Raw genomic sequence first — 18,030 nt, forward strand, 5'->3', positions numbered from 1 at the left:
TCAGGCCTTACAACAGCCCTGCAAGGTTAGCACTGCCCTCTCTTTAGAGAAAACTAATTTAAAGCTGAAAGGAAGTTTAAGCTTTCCAAGATCACACAGCTAGGAGGAGGTAGGGCTGCCACTCAAATCCAAGTTCTCTGCTAGCTAATCCCATCCACTCTGCTAACAACATCCTCTAGACCAGCTGTCTCTAGAATACTGGAATCATTCAAGGATGTTTGTCAAAAATGCAGATTCTGGGGTCCTACCTCTAGACCTACTGATTCCGAATTTCTAGGGATGCTGTTTAAAAGCTGTTTAAGCAATCCCTAGGGGATTGTAACTCGGATGACACTGTCAGGAACATGTTCCAGGTGGTAAGCCACTAGAGGGCTAGGACTTTGCCTGCCTGGCTCACCACTGCAATGCCAATGCCTAGCACAGAATAGCTGGATGAACCCGTTAAGACTATAGGAAATGGGCCAGGTGCAGTGGCTCATACCTGTAATCCCAGCACTTTGGGAGGCTGAGGTGGGCAGATCACTTGAGCCCAGGAGTTCAAGACCAGCCTGGGCAACATGGAGAAAACCCATCTCTTAAAAAAAAAAAAAAAGAGGCCAGGCACAGTGGCTCACGCTTGTAATGCCAGCACTTTGGAAGGCCGAGGTGGGCAGATCATCTGAGTTCGGGAGTCTGAGACCAGCCTGACCAACATGGAGAAACCCTGTCTCTACTAAAAATACAAAATTAGCCAGGCGTGGTGGCGCATGCCTGTAGTCCCAGCTACTCAGGAGGCTGAGGCAGGAGAATCGCTTGAAACCGGGAGGTGGAGGTTGTGGTGAGCCGAGATCACACCACTGGACTCCAGCCTGGGCAACAAGAGTGAAACTCCGTCTCAAAAAAAAAAAGTCTTAATTATTATTATTATTTTTTTTAGACAAAATCTCAGTCTGTCACCCAGGCTGGAGGGCAGTGGATGCTGGGAACTTCAGACCAAAAGAAACAGGAGGTTATCCTGCAGCCTTTTTCCCAAGTATGAGTGTGACATCTTCTCACATGGCTGTGGCTGGAGTCTGGATATAAGGGAACCGGGGGAGGTGGAGGCAGGATCATGGATGGGGCCTGGAGAAAGGCTGGGGTGAGCAGACCACACTGAGGCCCCAAGCATAGAAAGGGAGTCCAGCCTGGGCCCTGGATGCCCTCACTCTGTCACTTTCCTCCCTCCCCTCCTTGCTCTGTAAATTGTACCTGAATGACAGGTCAATCTGCCCCACTCCAGCAATCTTTCCATCTGTCTGGAGGGAGAGGGCTGGGATGGGAGGGACTGGGAGCAGCATTGCTAGGGCAACACTGAGACCCCTGGGCCCCTCAGTTCTCCCACACCCCGAATGTGGCCACCTCTGGGGAGAACAGCATTCCACCCACGGCAGTGAGCTGGAAAGGAGGTTAGGGTCGATTTGAGAGCTGGCTGCTGCTACCCAAGTCCTGTGCCTGCAATTCTAGTGGCTGTCAGCTGGCAGACAGTGTTGTTGACAGCGGTGCCTGGGGCTTCCCTGAGAACTGGAGAGAAGCGTTCTCTTATGTCAGATGAGAGAGAGCCTTGTTAGGGTCCTGTTCACCTGGCTTCTGGGAGCTGAGCCTGTGGAGGTGGGGAAAGAAGTCCTAGAATGAGTGCGCGTGGGCTCTGGAGGCAGCATGACATTGCATGTCATTGTGATTGTAGGTGTCAAGCATGTATGTAGTAAATCTAGTGAAAAGCCTTTTCCCTCAAGAGAGCCATGTGAAGAGGTCACTGAGGAACCGCAGGCGATATGGGTGAATCTAGCTGAAAGCAGGAGTTTGACAGAGACCATTAGGGACCAGGACTTGGGAAGAGGCTGTCAGGGAGGAGGAGAGAGACCCAGACTCCTGGGACTGAAGCGCAGGGAGGCACGGACCTCAAAGCCACACTAGCTGCTCCAGACCACATCCTTGATGTACATCGGGCAGGAGAGACAAATGCCAAGCCTTCCTGAAACTTCTTGAGAAACTAAGTAAGATGAAGCCCACCCCTCCTGTGTCCCTGCGCCCGTCCCTCGGCTTGCTGAGGGCGTGTGGTGCCGTGGCAGGAGCCCTCACTCTAGATCTGATGTTCTAATCCTGCCTTGCTTTCATTAGCTGTGTGACCTTAGGAAGACTCGCAGCCTTTCTGAGCTTCAGTTTCCTCATCCGGAAAACGGAGCTGGTAAGGTCTGCCTCATAGGGCTACTGCAGACATGAGATGAAGCACGTGAAATTTAGCAGTGTGCCTGGCATGTGCCGGGCACTCACTACATGATCCATTTTGTTTATATTTGGATTATTTCCCTAAAAAATTCTTCAGGAAAAAAAAAAACCCTGTCTCCTCTGAGCAAAGCAGCACTGGGCTGTGCACATTCACCCCATCTTGCTCTGGGTGGAGCCAAGACCAGTGCCCCAGTGTTGGGGAGCAGTTCTGGTTTTGAGGAGCAGGGAGGGGTGGAGTGGGCAGGGGTGAGGAGAGGAGTTGGCTTGGGAAAGGGCTAGGTGAGCCGTACCAGGATGAGGTACCGGGAACGGTACTGCACGGTGCCAAAGATGCCCAGGATGACTGCCATGATGTGCAGGAAGTTGGCTAGGATGGGAGCCCACTGGTAGCCCAGGAAGTCAAAGATCTGCCGCTCCAGCGCAGCCACCTGTGGAAGAGACAGGCTGAGGCCACTGTCATCCTCTGAAAGGGAAGGACAGGGATTTCTGCTTGACCTTGGGGAGCAGGTGGCACCAGTTACCATGGTGATGAGGTGTAAGTCTCAGAACCATCCAGTCCTTCACTACCAAAGGGATGCTGGGGGTCCTTAAGCCTGGTCATTACTTTGGGGTGGGCTGAAAGGTGATAGGAGCCAGGATACAGAACACCTTCCTCCCCACCAAGAGGCCCTTCCCTCTAGCAGCTCAAGCTCCTGTATCTACTCCATGTGGGGAAGATGGTGGGGTCAGAGTCCAGACTGTCACTCCAAGCCTTGGAGGGCAGGGAAGTCCTGGAGCCACAGTTACCTCTTCCAAGGATCCCTATCTGGAGCTTGCCCTGGCCCATGACATCCATGGGCTACAGAGAAGAGAATGCTTTTCACTCCCCTTCCCTGAGGGAGTTGGAATAGATTGCAAAATGGGCCTCAAATCCTCCTCTTCCTGTTTCCATGCTCTTCTGTAGTGCCCTTCTACACTAATGCTGTGCTTGGCCACGTGACTTGCTTTGCCTAAAGGGACTTTGTCAAACACGATGCAAACGTGTTTGAAAAAGGCTTGAAAAATGCATGTGTCCAGTCTGGGCATCATGGTGAAACCCCATCTTGACAAAAAATACAAACCATTGCCAGGTGTGGTGGTGTGCGCCTGTAGTCCCAGCTACTCAGGAGGCTTAGGTGAGAGAATTGCTTGAGCCCAGAAGGCAGAGGTTGCAGTGAGCCAAGATCATGTCACTGCACTCCAGCCTGGGCGACACAGTGAGACCCTGTCTCAAAAAAAAAAAAAAAAAAAAGAAAAGAAAAGAAAAAAATAGGTGTGCTTTGGAGCTTGCCCACTTGCTTCAGTTGTAACAAGACCCCCTAGTGAACAAGCCCCAGCTGACCTGCTGGAGGATGAGAGGCCACGGGGAGGAGAGCGAAGGCACCCCAGCTGACAGCCCATCAGCCATCAGCCATGTGAGCAAGGCCATGCTAGATCACCCTGGATTACTAGCTGACCAGAGACACATAGCCCAGACCAGAATAATCTCCCAGCTGACCCACCGAATCATGAACTAAATAAAATGGTTGTTTATTTTTTATTTCTAAATATTTATTATCATTATTTTTAAACAGAGTCTTGCTCTGTCACCCAGGCTGCAATGCAATGGGGCTATCTCAGCTCACTGCAACCTCCGCCTCATGGGTTCAAGCAATTCTCCTGCCTCAGCCTCCTGAGTAGCTGGGGACCACAGGCACCTGCCCCCATACTCAGCTAATTTTTGTATTTTTAGTAGCGGTAGAGTTTCACCATGTTGGCCAGGCTGGTCTCGAACTCCTGACCTCAAATGATCCACCCACCTCAGCCTCTCAAAGTGCTGGGATTATAGGCGTGAGCCACCAGGCCCAGCCAAATTTTGCTTTAAAGAACCATCTCCTACCATTCTGTCCACATGGCTTGAGCGGAGCTGACTCATTTCTAGTTTCTGGGGTGGGCAGGTGAGCCAAGTCTAGCCAAATAATCAACGACAATGATGAATTTAGGGATAAGCGCTCACCTTGTGCTCTGCCCCTGAGAATCACCCTGGATATTTGCTAGAACAATCGGGAAGAGCTGCTCTCCTGCCAGGATACCTGAATGGGTGTGGTGTGAGCTTGGAGCTGTTGGTGGCTGCCTTGGCCACCTCAGGTGGATGGCCTGCCTGAGGACAAAGCCATAGCTAAGGTACAGAGAGAGTGTGTGTGGGAGGAAGACTGAACACACACAAGGGAATGTCCTGTGCCATCTTTCAGGCCTCTGAATACAGCCATGCCTAAAGCTGGTTCTCTCTCCTTGTCCTACCAATTTTTGTCATTTGCAACGAAGAGTCCTAACTACAACAGAAGAGGAGAGAAGAGGGTCTGGCTGGGGAGGGGGCGGGAAGATTCAGATAAAATGAAAAGATATAAGAAGCCTTTTTCCAGGCAGGGAGGCAGGAGGAGGTGGAGCTGATGCTATCACACAGATGGCAAGGCTTGGGCAGAGACCCAGGAAGCTGCAGGCTTGGGCAAGGTGGTGAGGGAAGCCTGGTGGTGCCAGGCCCAACCTTGGCATTTACCCACCTGGCACCAGCCTGCCTCTTGATGGTGACTCCCCTCCCAGGGATCTGCAGATTGTAAAGCTCATCTCTCACTGGATGCTCCTTGGCAGAGCGGCAGAGCTGGAATCATTATTTCATTTTGAGGAAAGGGAAGATGAGGTTCAGAGAGGGGAAGTGACTTGTCCAAGGTCACACAGCAGGTTGGTGGCAGAACAGGCCTTTCTCAGCCACCTGTCCTATCTTGGCACCACCTTTCCCATCTTGGCATGGGTAAGGGAGTCAAGAAGTGTAAATTGTGGTGGGAAGTCTGCCTCTGACTCCTGGGTGACTTTAGGCAGCCCACTCCCCGCTGGGTTTGGGGCTCCTCTTCCATGCATGGAAGTCACTGGACTAGGTAATCTCCAAGGGCCCTTCCAGCCTTGACTTCCATCGTCTGCTGGCCCTGGGGGAGAAACTCCCCAAGCTTGTTCAGGGGCCTCTGTCATGGTCACGGTCTCTGTCTGCTGTTCCTATGCCAGTCTTCCTTCAGTCCACTCTTCCTCTTTCCACCCTGACTCTGCCTGGCCTTGGGAGCCTTGGTGGTCTGGGGTCCAGCTCGATGTTCTTGACTCAGTTGTTACCTGGCCCTAAGGGAGAAGGTCTCCGTCAGAGGACGGAGGAGGAGGCTGTGACAGAGCTATCCAGGCTCACGGTGCAGCTGAGTCACCCTGCCAAATACGTCCACCTAAGGCTGGGCATGGTGACTCACGCCTGTAATCCCAGCACTTTGGGAGGCCAAGGTGGGCAGATCACTTGAGGTCAGGAGTTTGAGGCCAGCCTCGCCAACATGGTGAAACTCCATCTCTACTGAAAATACGAAAGTTAGCTGGGCATGGAGGCTAGGGGAGGAGAATTGCTTGAACCTGGGAGGCAGAGGCTGCAGTGAGCTGAGATTGCGCCACTGTACTCCAGCCTGGGTGACAGAGTGAGACTCTGTCTCAAAAAAAAGGAAAAAAAAAAGTCCACCTAAAACATGATATAATCTCCACCCAAACTGGCACCTACTCAAAACCTCTCTGTTCTCTGTGACCTTATTGATAGAAAACAGAGAGGGATAGTTTTGTTTTGTTTTGTTTTTTAAAGCAGTAGCAGATTTGTAGTCACTTAAACTCAGATTCAAATTCCGGCTCTGCTGTGTGACTTAGAGCAAGTCACTTTCCCTCTCTGAATCTATTTCTTCAACTATAAATGGAGAAGATAATCCCTTTCTTGCGAAGTTGTTGTGGGGATATAGAGATACCACATAAACTAACAGACAATTAGACTTGATACATAGCAGCTAATTAATAGAAGGCTTAACAGTCTAAGCTTCTTAGTTTGGCACTGAGGGCCCACTAGGATCTGGCTCAATCCTGTATTTCCTATCAGCTCCTGCCCCCAAGAGGCTGTAACAACAGTTGAAGTCCTACCTTCATTTGTCTTTGCCTTATTTTTTATTTTATATTTTATTTTGAGAAAGAATCTTGCACTTTTGCCCAGGTTGGGGTGCAATGTGGTGATCACAGCCCACTGCAACCTCAATTTTCTGGGCTCAAGGCATCCTCCTGCCTCAGCCTCCTCAGTAGCTGGGACTACAGGCAGGTGCCACTGCATCTGGGTCATTTTAAAATATTTTGTAGAGATTGGGTCTCGCCATGTTGCCCAGGGTAGTCTTGAACTCCTGGCCTCAAGTGATCTTCCTGCCTTGGCCTCCCAAAATGTGGGATTACAGACATAAGCCACTGTGTTGGGCATCCCTTTGCCTTTATCCAAGTCCTCCTTAGTTTTCACAGTGTAGCTCAGTTCCTTCTTTTGGTAGGAAGGCCTCCCTGACTGGCCCACAGGGACTGCTCTCTCCACTTGACGTGGAGTAGAGGCTGTTCTTCCCACTCTCAGCATGGCTCTGGCCTTCCTTCATCCTCACGCCCAGCAATCATTCACTCATTTATCTATAACCAGCCAGACCCATTTATCCATCCATCCGACATCTGACATACCCTTACCCAGCCAGCGTTCATCACTTATTTATTCACAGAACGTTTAGTCTATGTCAGGCTTCGTGCTAACTCCCGGATGTAGGAGTGAAGAAGTTGTGGTCCCTGCCCCTTTGAAATTCAGGACCCACTTAGTAGAGGAGGGGGACAGGAAATCAGTACAAACTGGGGAGTCAGGGCTATGACCCAGGCCTGAAAAAGGCCGTCTCTTCCTCCGATGGTGAGTGCAGATTTAAACAAATCTTTTTTTTTTTTTTTTTTTTTTAGATGGAATCTCGCTCTGTCGCCCAGGCTGGAGTGCAGTGGCATGATATCAGCTCACTGCAAGCTCTGCTTCCTGGGTTCACGCCATTCTCCTGCCTTAGCCTCCCAAGTAGCTGGGACTACAGGTGCATCCCACCATACCCAGTTGATTTTTTTTTTTTTTTTTTGAGACGGAGTCTCGCCCTGTCGCCCAGGATGGAATGCAGTGGCGCGATCTGGGCTCACTGCAAGCTCCGCAGCCTGGGTTCAGGCCATTCTCCTGCCTCAGCCTCCCCAGTAGCTGGGATTACATGCGCCCGCCACCACGCCCGGCTACTTTTTTGTATTTTTAGTACAGGCGGTGGTTTCACTCTGTTAGTCAGGATGGTCTCGATCTCCTGACCTCGTGATTCGCCTGCTTCAGCCTTCTAAAGTGCTGGAATTACAGCCGTGAGCCACTGCGCCCGGCCCCAGTTGATTTTTGTATTTTTTTGTAGAGAACAGGGTCTCGCCCTGTTGCCCAGCCTAGTCTCGTACTCTCCTGGGCTCATGTAATCCACCCACCTTGGCCTCCCAAACTGCTGGGATTACAGGCATGAGCCACCATGCCTGGCCTAAATATATATTTTAAAAAATTTAGATGTAACCTGGGTATAGTCACTCACACCTGTAATCTCAACACTTTGGGAGGCCAAGGCCAGAGGATGGCTTGAGGCCAGGAGTTTTGGACCAGCCTTGGCAACATAGTGAGATCCCATCTCTATTAAAAAAAAAAATGAGATTCAGTGTCTTATAAACAATCTTAAAGTTATTATTTATTATTAGAAAACCAAGTCAAGGCCGGCGCGGTAGCTCACACTTGTAATACCAGCACTTTGGGAGGCCAAGGTGGGTGGATTACAAGGTCAGGAGTTTGAGACCAGCCTGGCCAACATGGTGAAACTCTGCCTCTACTAAAAATACAAAAATTAGCTGGATATGGGGGCAGGTGCCTGTAGTCCCAGCTACTCAGGAGGCTGAAGCAGGAGAATTACTTGAACCTGGGAGGTGGAGGTTGCAGTGAGCCGAGATCGCACCCTTGCCCCCTAGCCCAGGTGACAGTGCAAAATTCGGTCTCAAAAAAAAAAGAAAAAAGAAAAGAAAAGAAAACCAAGTCAAATATTCCGGAACTTCTGCTTGTGTGTAGCAGTTACCTGCAGCTAATTAACAAATAATTATAGGAACAAAATAAGAGGAATACCTTTCCCACCTGGCTGCATCAGCTCCCAAACACTAATCTGAGGGCTGCAGTGATTGTAGATCGTAACTGGCTTTGCTGTGTCTTTGTTACTTAGAAGGGAGGAACTGTGCAGATGCAACAGCAATCTACTCCTTTGCAAAAATTGCAAATGCATGTGCGCTGGGGGAAAAATTGACTTTGGAGAGATTTTTACCTGGTCAGCTGCAAGCCAAGCCAAGATAGCTTCTTGAATCCCTCTCCTAAGTGAGCTGGGGTGAACGTTCCTGGGGGCAGTGGATACAGACTTCTCCCTGATCTCCTGCCGGGGAAGGCTGGCCACCACCCCACTCAGTTACTTTTTCTAAAATACAAATCTCATCCCAGCCACACAGAAAAAGCCCCCTGACTGTAGTACCAGAGTGTCAGATGAGAACGTGTCACCCAGGCCTCACATCCCTGTCTTCACCTGCCAGTGCTCACAGAGCAAGCCCCACGTTCCTGCCCATCAGTCCTCTCTGCCTTTGATCTCTGTTCTCCCCAACCCAGCTCTTTTTTCTTTTCTTTCCCTTCCCTTCCCTTTTTCTTTCCTTCATTCTTTCTTTTCTTTCTCTTTCTTTTTCTCTTTCTTTCTTCCCTTCCTTCCTTCCCTCCCTCTCTCCCTCCCTCCCACTGTGCCTCCTTCCTTCCTTCTTTCTTTTTTTTTTTTTTTTGATGGAGTTTCGCTCTTGTCACCCATGCTGGAGTGCAATGGCGCAATCTCGGCTCACTGCAACCTCCACCTCCTGGGTTCAAGCGATTCTCCTGCCTCAGCCTCCCAAGTAGCTGGGATTACAAGTGCGTGCCACCATGCTCTGCTAATTCATATATATATATATATACACACACACATATATATATATATATATATATATTTTTTTTTTTTTTTTTTTGAGACGGAGTCTCGCTCTGTGGCCCAGGCTGGAGTGCAGTGGCCAGATCTCAGCTCACTGCAAGCTCCGCCTCCCGGGTTTAGGCCATTCTCCTGCCTCAGCCTCCCGAGTAGCTGGGACTACAGGCGCCCGCCATCTCACCCGGCTAGTTTTTTGTATTTTTTTAAGTAGAGACGGGGTTTCACCGTGTTAGCCAGGATGGTCTTGATCTCCTGACCTCATGATCCACCTGTCTCGGCCTCCCAAAGTGCTGGGATTATAGGCTTGAGCCACCGCGCCCAGCCTAATTCTTGTATTTTTAGTAGAGACAGGGTTTCTCCACATTGGTCAGGCTGGTCTCAAACTCCCGACCTCAGGTGATCTGCCCGCCTCGGCCTCCCAAAGTGCTGGGATTATAGGCCTGAGTCCCTGCACCTGGCCTGCTTTCTTTTCTTTCTTTTTTCTTTTCTTTTGTTTTCTTTTCTTTTCCTTTCCTTTCTTTTCTTTTTTCCTTTCCTTTCCTTTTCCTTCCTTTTCTCTCTCTCTCTCTCTTTTATTTTTTGAGTCAGAGTCCCATTCTGTCACCCAGGCTGGGGTGCAGTGGTGCAATCTCAGCTCACCACAACCCCTGCCTCTCAGGTTCAAGTGATTCTCCTGCCTTAGCCTCCCAAGTAGTTGGGATTACAGGCGCCTGCCACCATGCCTGGCTAACTCTTGTATTTTTAGTAGAGATGGGGTTTCACCATGTTAGTCAAGGCTTGTCTCGAACTCCTGACCTCATGAGCTGCCCGCCTCAGCCTCCCAAAGTGCTGGGATTACAGGTGTGAGCCACCGCGCCGCCCAGCTCTTTTCTTTTCTTTCTCTCTCTGTCGCCCAGGCTGGAGTGCAGTGGTGCGATCTAGGCCAACTTGCAACCTCCACCTCCTGGGTTCAAGCTATTCTCCTGCTTCAGCCTTTCCAGTAGCTGTAATTACAGGCACCCACCACCATGCTCGGCTTAATTTTTTGTATTTTAAAGTAGAGATGGGGTTTCGTCATGTTGGCCAGGCTGGTCTTGAACTCCTGACCTCAGGTAATCCACCTGCCTCAGCCTCCCAAAGTGCTGGGATTACAGACATGAGCCACTGCACGTGGCCTTTCTTTCTTTCCGCTTTGCCTTGCCCTGCCCTGCCACGGCACCCGGCCTGAGCACCTGCACTCTGGATCCAGCTCTTCTTGTCTTCTCAGGAGCCCACACCATCCACAGTCCCTTCTCTCTTGTAAACATAGCTTCTCCCTCTCCCCAGATCCTTCTCTCTGGCTCTTAAACAAGCTCAAAGCCTCTCCCATTAAAAAAAAATAGTGTCTGGGTATAATAGCTCACGCCTGTAATCCCAGCACTTTGGGAGGCCCAGGGGGGTAGACTGCTTGAGCTCAGGAGTTTGAGACTGGGCAACATGGCAAAAGCCCCACCTCTATTAAAAAAATACAAAAAATCAGCCGGGTGTGGTGGTGCACATCTGTGGTCCCAGCTACTTGACAGGCTGAGGTGGGAGGATCGCTTGAGCCCAGTAGGCTGAGGCTAGAGTGAGCTGTGATAGTCCACCTGTCTCAAAAAGGAAAAAAGAAAAAAGCTCCTTACCACATTCCAGCTGACATCAGCCTTATCTATCTCAAAACTCTCACATCCAAAACTACCTAAAAGGTCTCCATGACCTTCCCTGCCACTCAATCTGCCAGAGTGACTTTCTGCTTGGCCACTGAAAGAGTTCTTACTGAGGTCACTGGTGGCCTCCTTGTTATTAAATTCAGCAGATAAGGCGGGGTGCCTGTAATCCCAGCACTTTGGAAAGCCAAGGTGGGTGGATCACTTGAGGTCAGGAGTTTGAGACCAGCCTGGCCAACACGGTGAAACCCTGTCTCTACTAAAAATACAAAAATTAGCCAGGCTTGGTGGTGGGAGCCTGTAATCCCAGCTACTCAGGAGGCTGAGGCAGGAGAATCACTTGAACCTGGGAGGTGGAGGTAGCAATGAGCCAAGATCGCAGCACTGCACTCCAGCCTGGGTGACAGAGTGAGACTCTGTCTCAAAAATAAATAAATAAATAAATAAATAAATAAATAAATAAATAAATAATAAATTCAGCAGATGAATTTCAGTCCTCATCTTACCTGACCTCAATTGCCCTCTCTCCTGCCAGCAGCACTCTTCTCTGGCTTTTGCCCCATGGAACTGTCCCAGAGGCAGGATGACCTAGCGGTTAGGCGCAAAGCCTGGGTCAGAATCCTGGTGCGCTGGTTATTATACAACTCTTGTCATGGCACTAACCAACCTGTGCCTGTTTTTTGATCAATAAAATGGGTATGATTTACAGTATTTTCCGCATAGGGCTGCGAGAAGAGTCAGTATTATTTAAAATTATATTTTTCCACAAAACTCCCTACCTCTCTCCTTCCTTAATTTTTTCCACAGTGCTTATGATTGGATTTTTACTTTTTTTTTTTTTTTCTTTTTGAGACAGTCTCACTCTGCCACCCAGGCCGGAGTGCAGTGGTACAATCTCCGGCTTACTGCAAGCTCCGCCTCCCAGGTTCATGCTATTCTCCTGCCTCAGCCTCCTGAGTAGTTGGGACTACAGGTGCCCACCACCACGCCCAGTTAATTTTTTGTATTTTTAGTAGAGATGGGGTTTCATAATGTTAGCCAGGATGGTCTCGATCTCCTGACCTCGTGATCTGCCCGCTTCGGCCTCCCAAAGTGCTGGGATTACAGGTATGAGCCACCGTGCCTGGCCTTTTTTTTTTTTTTTTTTCTGAGATGGAGTCTAGCTTTGTCGCCCAGGCTGGAGTGCAGTGGCGCGACCTCGGCTCACTGCAACCTCTGCCTCTCGGGTTCAAGCAATTTTCCTGCCTCCGCCTCTGGAGTAGCTGGGATTACAGGTGCCTGCCACCAAGCCTGACTAATTTTTATATTTTTAGTAAAGATGGGGTTTCACTATGTTGGCCAAGCTGGTCTCGAACTCCTGACCTCAAGTGATCTGCCCACCTTGGCCTCCCAAAGTGTTGGGATTACAGGCGTGAGCCACTGCGCCCCGGTGGTTTTTTACTTTTTATTTTTATTTTTTTGAGATGGGATTCTCGCTTCATCACCCAGCTGGAATGCAGTGGTGTGATCATGGCTCACTGCAGCCTTGAACTCCTTGGCTCAAGTGATCCTCCCATCTCAGCCCCCTGAGTAGCTAGGACTGCAAACATGCGCCATCACGCTGGCCTGTGCCTATCATTGGCAAACACACTATTTACACACTATTTAGTTATGGTCTGTCTCCTGCAGTGGATGGCAAGCTCTGTGAGGGCAGGAATTTCTGCTTGTGTGCTTCACTGCCGTATTTTCAGTGGTGAGAGCAGTGCTTGGCACACTCCAGGTGCTAAAACCAAATTCTCCACTTTCCTCGGCTACTACCCCGTTCTAGAGCAGCCAGGCCCCTAACTATTAGAGTGCCTCAGGGCTACATCCCGACCCTCTTCATGCCACACTTACCCAGGAAATGCACGCCCACCCAAGCTCTGGTGACCACCTGCTCGCGTGCAGCCCCCAGCTGTATTCTAACCAGTGACTCAGTGAACAGCTGACTGTGAACTCCACATGCCCAAACCTGGTCCATGTCCAGTGTTTTGGGCTCCACGAGGTGTCCAGCTGCTTTAGCTAGGAACCTAAACTTTAGGTTTCAGTCTCCCTCATGCTCCCCATTTGTTCCACATCCCCCAACCCCCGCAGCCTGTCCTCAAGCCCTGGCTCTCGGATCTTCCAAATCTCTCATATCTGGCCACTTTTTTCCATCCACTTTCTCTCACCTGGCCATGCCAACCCCCCTGCCCTCCAGCTTACTTCAAACCTAACTGGCCCCTCTGCTCTCCAGAGTGGGGCCTCCCTGAGGCTCCCTGCTGCCCCTCCCCCTGCCCTTCGCTCCCCACCCCCACCCCTAATTATTTATTTATCGGGTAGCTGCCAGCCGAAGGGGGATGCTGTTGCCATGGGAACCTTCAGCCCCGAGTCAGGGCTGCCTCTGTTCTCAGTAGGATGCTCTTGTCTGTCTAGACGCCAACCCCAGGAGCCCACACGAGGTGGGGGGTGAGGAATAAGGGCTGAATAATGCAGATGGGCCCACCCTAGCCCCAGGAAGCTGGCTGGGAGAGAAGGTAGAGTAGGGCCCAGGCTCAGGGCCACTGAACCCATCAGAAGTCTCTCGTACTCAACCCTTGCCAGCCAATTCTGCAAGTCAACTACTTTCCTGGCCAAAATTCCAGCCATGTCACCATAGGCTTGAGACACAGAAGTCAGCCTGTCTGGGGAAAGATGAGGGATGGACTCTTGAAGTTTCTAGAGAAAGCTTTGTTCCAGCCTGGTTCTGTCTCTCTCACTGACTTCAGTCCACTGAGGGACAAGCTCTCCATTTAAGGACATGGAGGCCTGAGTTCCAGCCCTAGTTCTCATCGACTCACTGTGTGACATTGGGCAAGTTATCCCCCTCTCTGAGCCCCAGTTTTCTCATTAGTGAAATGTCCTGAGGATTCAGACAGGGCCCATAAAGCTCGCAGCCAGCCAGGTGTCTGGCACACAGTTGGTGCTGAGTATATGGCAACAGCTTTTGTTGCATCCTCAACCTCAGGCCCCCCTTTTCCCAGTGGATTTCTGAGGCAGCTGACAAAATTAAACTCGACTCAATCCCTCATCCGTGAAATGAGGGAGTGGGACGAAAGTCGCAGACAACAGAGCTGGAAGGACCCCTGAGATCTGCTGGCCCAACCCCCTAATTAGGTAGGTGAGCAAACCGACAGCAGAGGGGGCAGTGATGTGCCTGAGGGGAGGGGCTCCTCTCTCTCCCTGAGCTCTGCCCCCACCTCCCCATCTCTGGGGGTCCATCTGGGGACATTGCCATCTGAGCATGAGTTGAAATGAGATTCAACTCAACATAAGATTAAAAGGAACAGTCACAGAGACCAAGTGGTCTTTGACCCTGCCAAAGAAGATGGGCCCAGTAGGGACTCAATTCATTGAGCAAATATTTCTTGAGCACCTACTATGTGCTGGGCCCTGGGCATATGGCAGTGAACAAGATGGCGTGGATCCTGCCTCAGCTCATCTGGAGACAGAGATCACCGTCCTCTGGGAGCTGATGAACTGATGATGGGGGCATCTCTGACAGGTTCCTCTCCACTGTGCCTAGGGACCTATGAAGATGCCTCCCTCATCCCCCAACACACACACACGCACACACACCCCTCTCTCTTCTCTTTCTTCCAGGGCTTTTGCAGCCTTTCTGCCTCTCTATCCCAGCCCGGATCCCACTGGGAATTGGCCAAGGCCATCACTGTTGGGTGAGAAAAGCAAGCTGCAGAGCAACATGATGCCATTCGTGTAAACACCTCCCCCAAAGGCACCAAACACGTGGGACTGTAAACGCAGAACCAAGAGCCAGGGAGAGACCCAATAAACAGTTATGAGACGTTATTTCTAGGGAGTGGGGAGATGGGGAGACTTTGAATCTTAACTATATGCACTTCTATGGTAGTTCTGGAATTTCTTACAACAAAGTTGGACCAGAAGTCTCCTTCTCTCTCTCTCTCTCTCTCTCTCTCTCTTTTTTTTTCTTTGTTGAGACAGGGTTTTGCTGTTGTTCATGCGGGAGTGCAGTGGCAAGATCAGGGCCCACTGCAGCCTCAGCCTCCTGGGCTCAAGGGATCTTCCCGCCTCAGCCTCCTGAGTAGTTGGGACTACAGGCATCTGCCACCCACACTTAGCTATTTTTAAAACTTTTTTGTAGAGACAAGGGTCTCACTATGTTGCCCAGGCTGGTCTCGAACTCCTGAGTTCAAGTGATCCTCCCCTGCTTTGGCCTCTCAAGATGTTGGGATTACAGGTGTGAGCCACTGCACCCAGCCACATTTATTTATCTCCTATTTGATCTAGACAGTATTCTGAGTACATAACATGTATTCGTCTTATAAACATTTCTCGAGTGCCTTTTTTTTTTTTTTTTTTGACAGAGTCTCGCTCTGTGACCCAGGCTGGAGTGCAATGGTGCGATCTCAGCTCACTGCAACCTCCACCTCCCTGGTTCAAGCAATTCTCTGCCTCAGCCTCCCGAGTAGCTGGGATTACAGGTGGCCGACACCGTGCCCGGCTAACGGGGTTTCGGCATCTTGGCCAGGCCGGTCGCGGTGGCTCACGCCTGTAATCCCAGCAATTTGGAAGGCTGAGGCAGGTGGATCACGAGGTCAGGAGTTTGAGTGCCTCTTGTGTGCTAAATCCTGAGAACACAATGGTGAATACAGTGCACCCAGTTCCTGTCCTCCTGGGGATGACAGTCCTGCCCTTTCCCTCCTCAGAGCGGACACCAGCCACATCTGTCCCATTAGGACACAAAACAAACCGAATCTCCCAGAATATCAGCAACCTCTCTCAAGGGGTCTACCTTAGGATACTTTATGGAACATTCACTGTCTATAAACCTCATGCTCATGTCACACCTTTTAATCCTACCCCTTTTTTAAAATGAAGAAACAGAGGCCCAGAGCAGTGGCAGTCTTGCCTAAGGGGATGCAGAAGAGCTGACTCCAACCAGTCTGGGTCCAAGCCCTTCCTCTTTTCTACCACTTCTTACCGTGGCGCTCTTTGAGATTTGGCTGCCTAGCCTGTTTGCACATCTCAGCATTTGGGAATCTCACCCCTTATGGCACTGCTGGAGGTGCCTTCCACCCTGGAGGGGTAATCTTCCTCCTCCTCGGGACAGGTCCTGGACCCCCAATCCCCTGACTGCCATCTGCCTGTCTGCACGCCCTCCTGCTGTGACCCAGTCCTCTACCTCCACTGGGCCTGGGGAGCCAGGGAGCATCTGCTCACCTTCTGCATCATTAGCCCTCAGAGACAGCTTGGAGCTGCTAGGGAGGCCCAGTATGCGACTGATTGGGCTAGCCCTGGTCTTGTCAGGAGGCAGCAGCAGGGGCCTGGCCTCTGTCTCCATGGTAACCCCATCCCCTCATCTCAGTGACCGTTGACCCATCCCCACCCCTTCCCCAGCTGGGGGGCTCTACTGGGTAGAGCCCCTTCTGGGTAGATCCAACCCAGTACACCTCTGAGCTGGCAGTTCCATTAGAACAAAGTGCCTGGCAGTGATCTAATTAGCATATATCTACATTAATTTGCATAAATCTGGGGCCAAGTGGCCCAGGGTGCTACCAAGGGGAAGTCTAAAAAAAAAGTCAGGCCAGGGACCAGGCAGGGTGGCTCACGCCTGTAATCCCAGCACTTTGGGAGGCCCAGACGGGCAGATCATGAGGTCAGGAGATCGAGACCATCCTGGCCAACACAGTGAAACCCTGTCTCTACTAAAAATACAAAAAATTAGCCAGGTGTGGTGGCGGGTACCTGTAGTCCCAACTACTTGGGAGGCTGAGGCAGGAGGATGGTGTGAACCTGGGAGGTGGAGCTTGCAGTGAGCCAAGATTGTGGCACTGCACTCCAGCCTGGGCAACAGAGCGAGACTCCATCAAAAAAAAAAAAAAAAAAAAAATCAGGCTGGGCACAATGGCTTACCCCTGTAATCCCAGCACTTTGGGAGGCCAAAGTGGGTGGATCACAAGGTCAAGAGATGAAGACCATCCTGGCCAACATGGTGAAACCCCATCTCTACTAAAAATATAAAAATTAGCTGGGCGTGGTGGTGTGTGCCTGTAGTCCCAGCTACATGGGAGGCTAAGGCAAGAGAATCACTTGAACCCAGGAGGCAGAGGTTGCAGTGAGCCAAGATCACACCACTGCACTCTAGCCTGGCGACAGAGTAAGATTCCATCTAAAAAAATATATATATATAGAAAAAAGAAAAAAGGCCGGGGACGGTGGCTCATACCTGTAATCCCCGCACTTTGGGAAGGCAAGGTAGGCGGACTCCTGAGGTCAGGAGTTTGAGACCAGCCTGGCCAACATGGTGAAACCCCATATCTACAAAAAATACAAAAATTAGCCAGGCGTGGTGGCACTTGCCTGTAATCCCAGCTACTCGGGAGGCTGAGGCAGGAGAATCGCTTGCACCCGGGAGGCAGAGGTTGCAGTGAGCCGAGATTGCGCCACTGCACTCCAGCCTGGGTGACAGAGTGAGATTCCATCTCAAAAAAGTAAAAAATAAAATAAAATAAATAAAAAATAATGAAAACACTGTGGCTGTCCCTCAGAAGGGGTCACAGTCAATGACGGTGCCTCCACACGATGGAACACAATGCAACCATTACGATGGAGTGTGGGAAGAGGGCCAAGCTGCCACGTGTGAAACGGAGCTGCAGAGCCACTTGAGTAGAACAACCCTGTTTCTGTGCATAACAACAAAATAAAGAATCATCAAATTGTTAATTTGTTAACTCTAGGGAATGGAATTATGGGGGCCTTTGAGATTCACCCAGATATATTTCTGCAAGGTTTTTACATCGAGGAGTAATTTTTTTTTTTTTTTTCAGATGGAATCTCACTCTGTCGCCCAGGCTGGAGCGCAATGGCGCGATCTCGGCTCACCGCAACCTCTACCTCCTGGGTTCAAGCAATTCTCCTGCCTCAGCCTCCTGAGTAGCTGGGATTACAGGCACCCACCACCACGCCCGGTTAATTTTTGTGTTTTCAGTAGAGATGGGGTTTCACTCTGCTGGCTAGGCTAGTCTTGAATTTCTGACCTCAGGTGATCACCCCGCCTCGGCCCCGCAAAGTGCTGGGATTACAGGCGTGAGCCACTGCGCCCGGCCAAGGAGTAATATTTTTATAAGAAAACAAAGACATTCGAAGTCAAAACTGATGGGGACAAATGAGCATGTCCTCACGAGTCTGCCTGAGACTGTGGGTGA

At 50.6% G+C, this 18,030-nt stretch overlaps 1 protein-coding gene across 2 annotated transcripts in view; it reads right to left on the minus strand.

Moving 5' to 3' along the window:
- NKAIN1 (sodium/potassium transporting ATPase interacting 1) overlaps window positions 1-18,030 on the minus strand; it is a 58,380-nt gene that overhangs the window by 5,927 nt on the left and 34,423 nt on the right. Inside the window, exon 2 of one of the 2 annotated variants that reach the window (XM_030941595.1) lies at window positions 2,535-2,672. The exons of the other annotated variant lie outside the window; for it this stretch is intronic. Within the exon in view, the coding sequence (XP_030797455.1) occupies window positions 2,535-2,672 (138 nt within the window). The remainder of the gene's footprint in view (window positions 1-2,534; window positions 2,673-18,030) is intronic. 2 annotated transcript variants of the gene reach the window in all.

This window comes from Rhinopithecus roxellana, chromosome 12 (assembly GCF_007565055.1).
Source record: "Rhinopithecus roxellana isolate Shanxi Qingling chromosome 12, ASM756505v1, whole genome shotgun sequence".
Lineage (NCBI taxonomy): Eukaryota > Metazoa > Chordata > Mammalia > Primates > Cercopithecidae > Rhinopithecus > Rhinopithecus roxellana.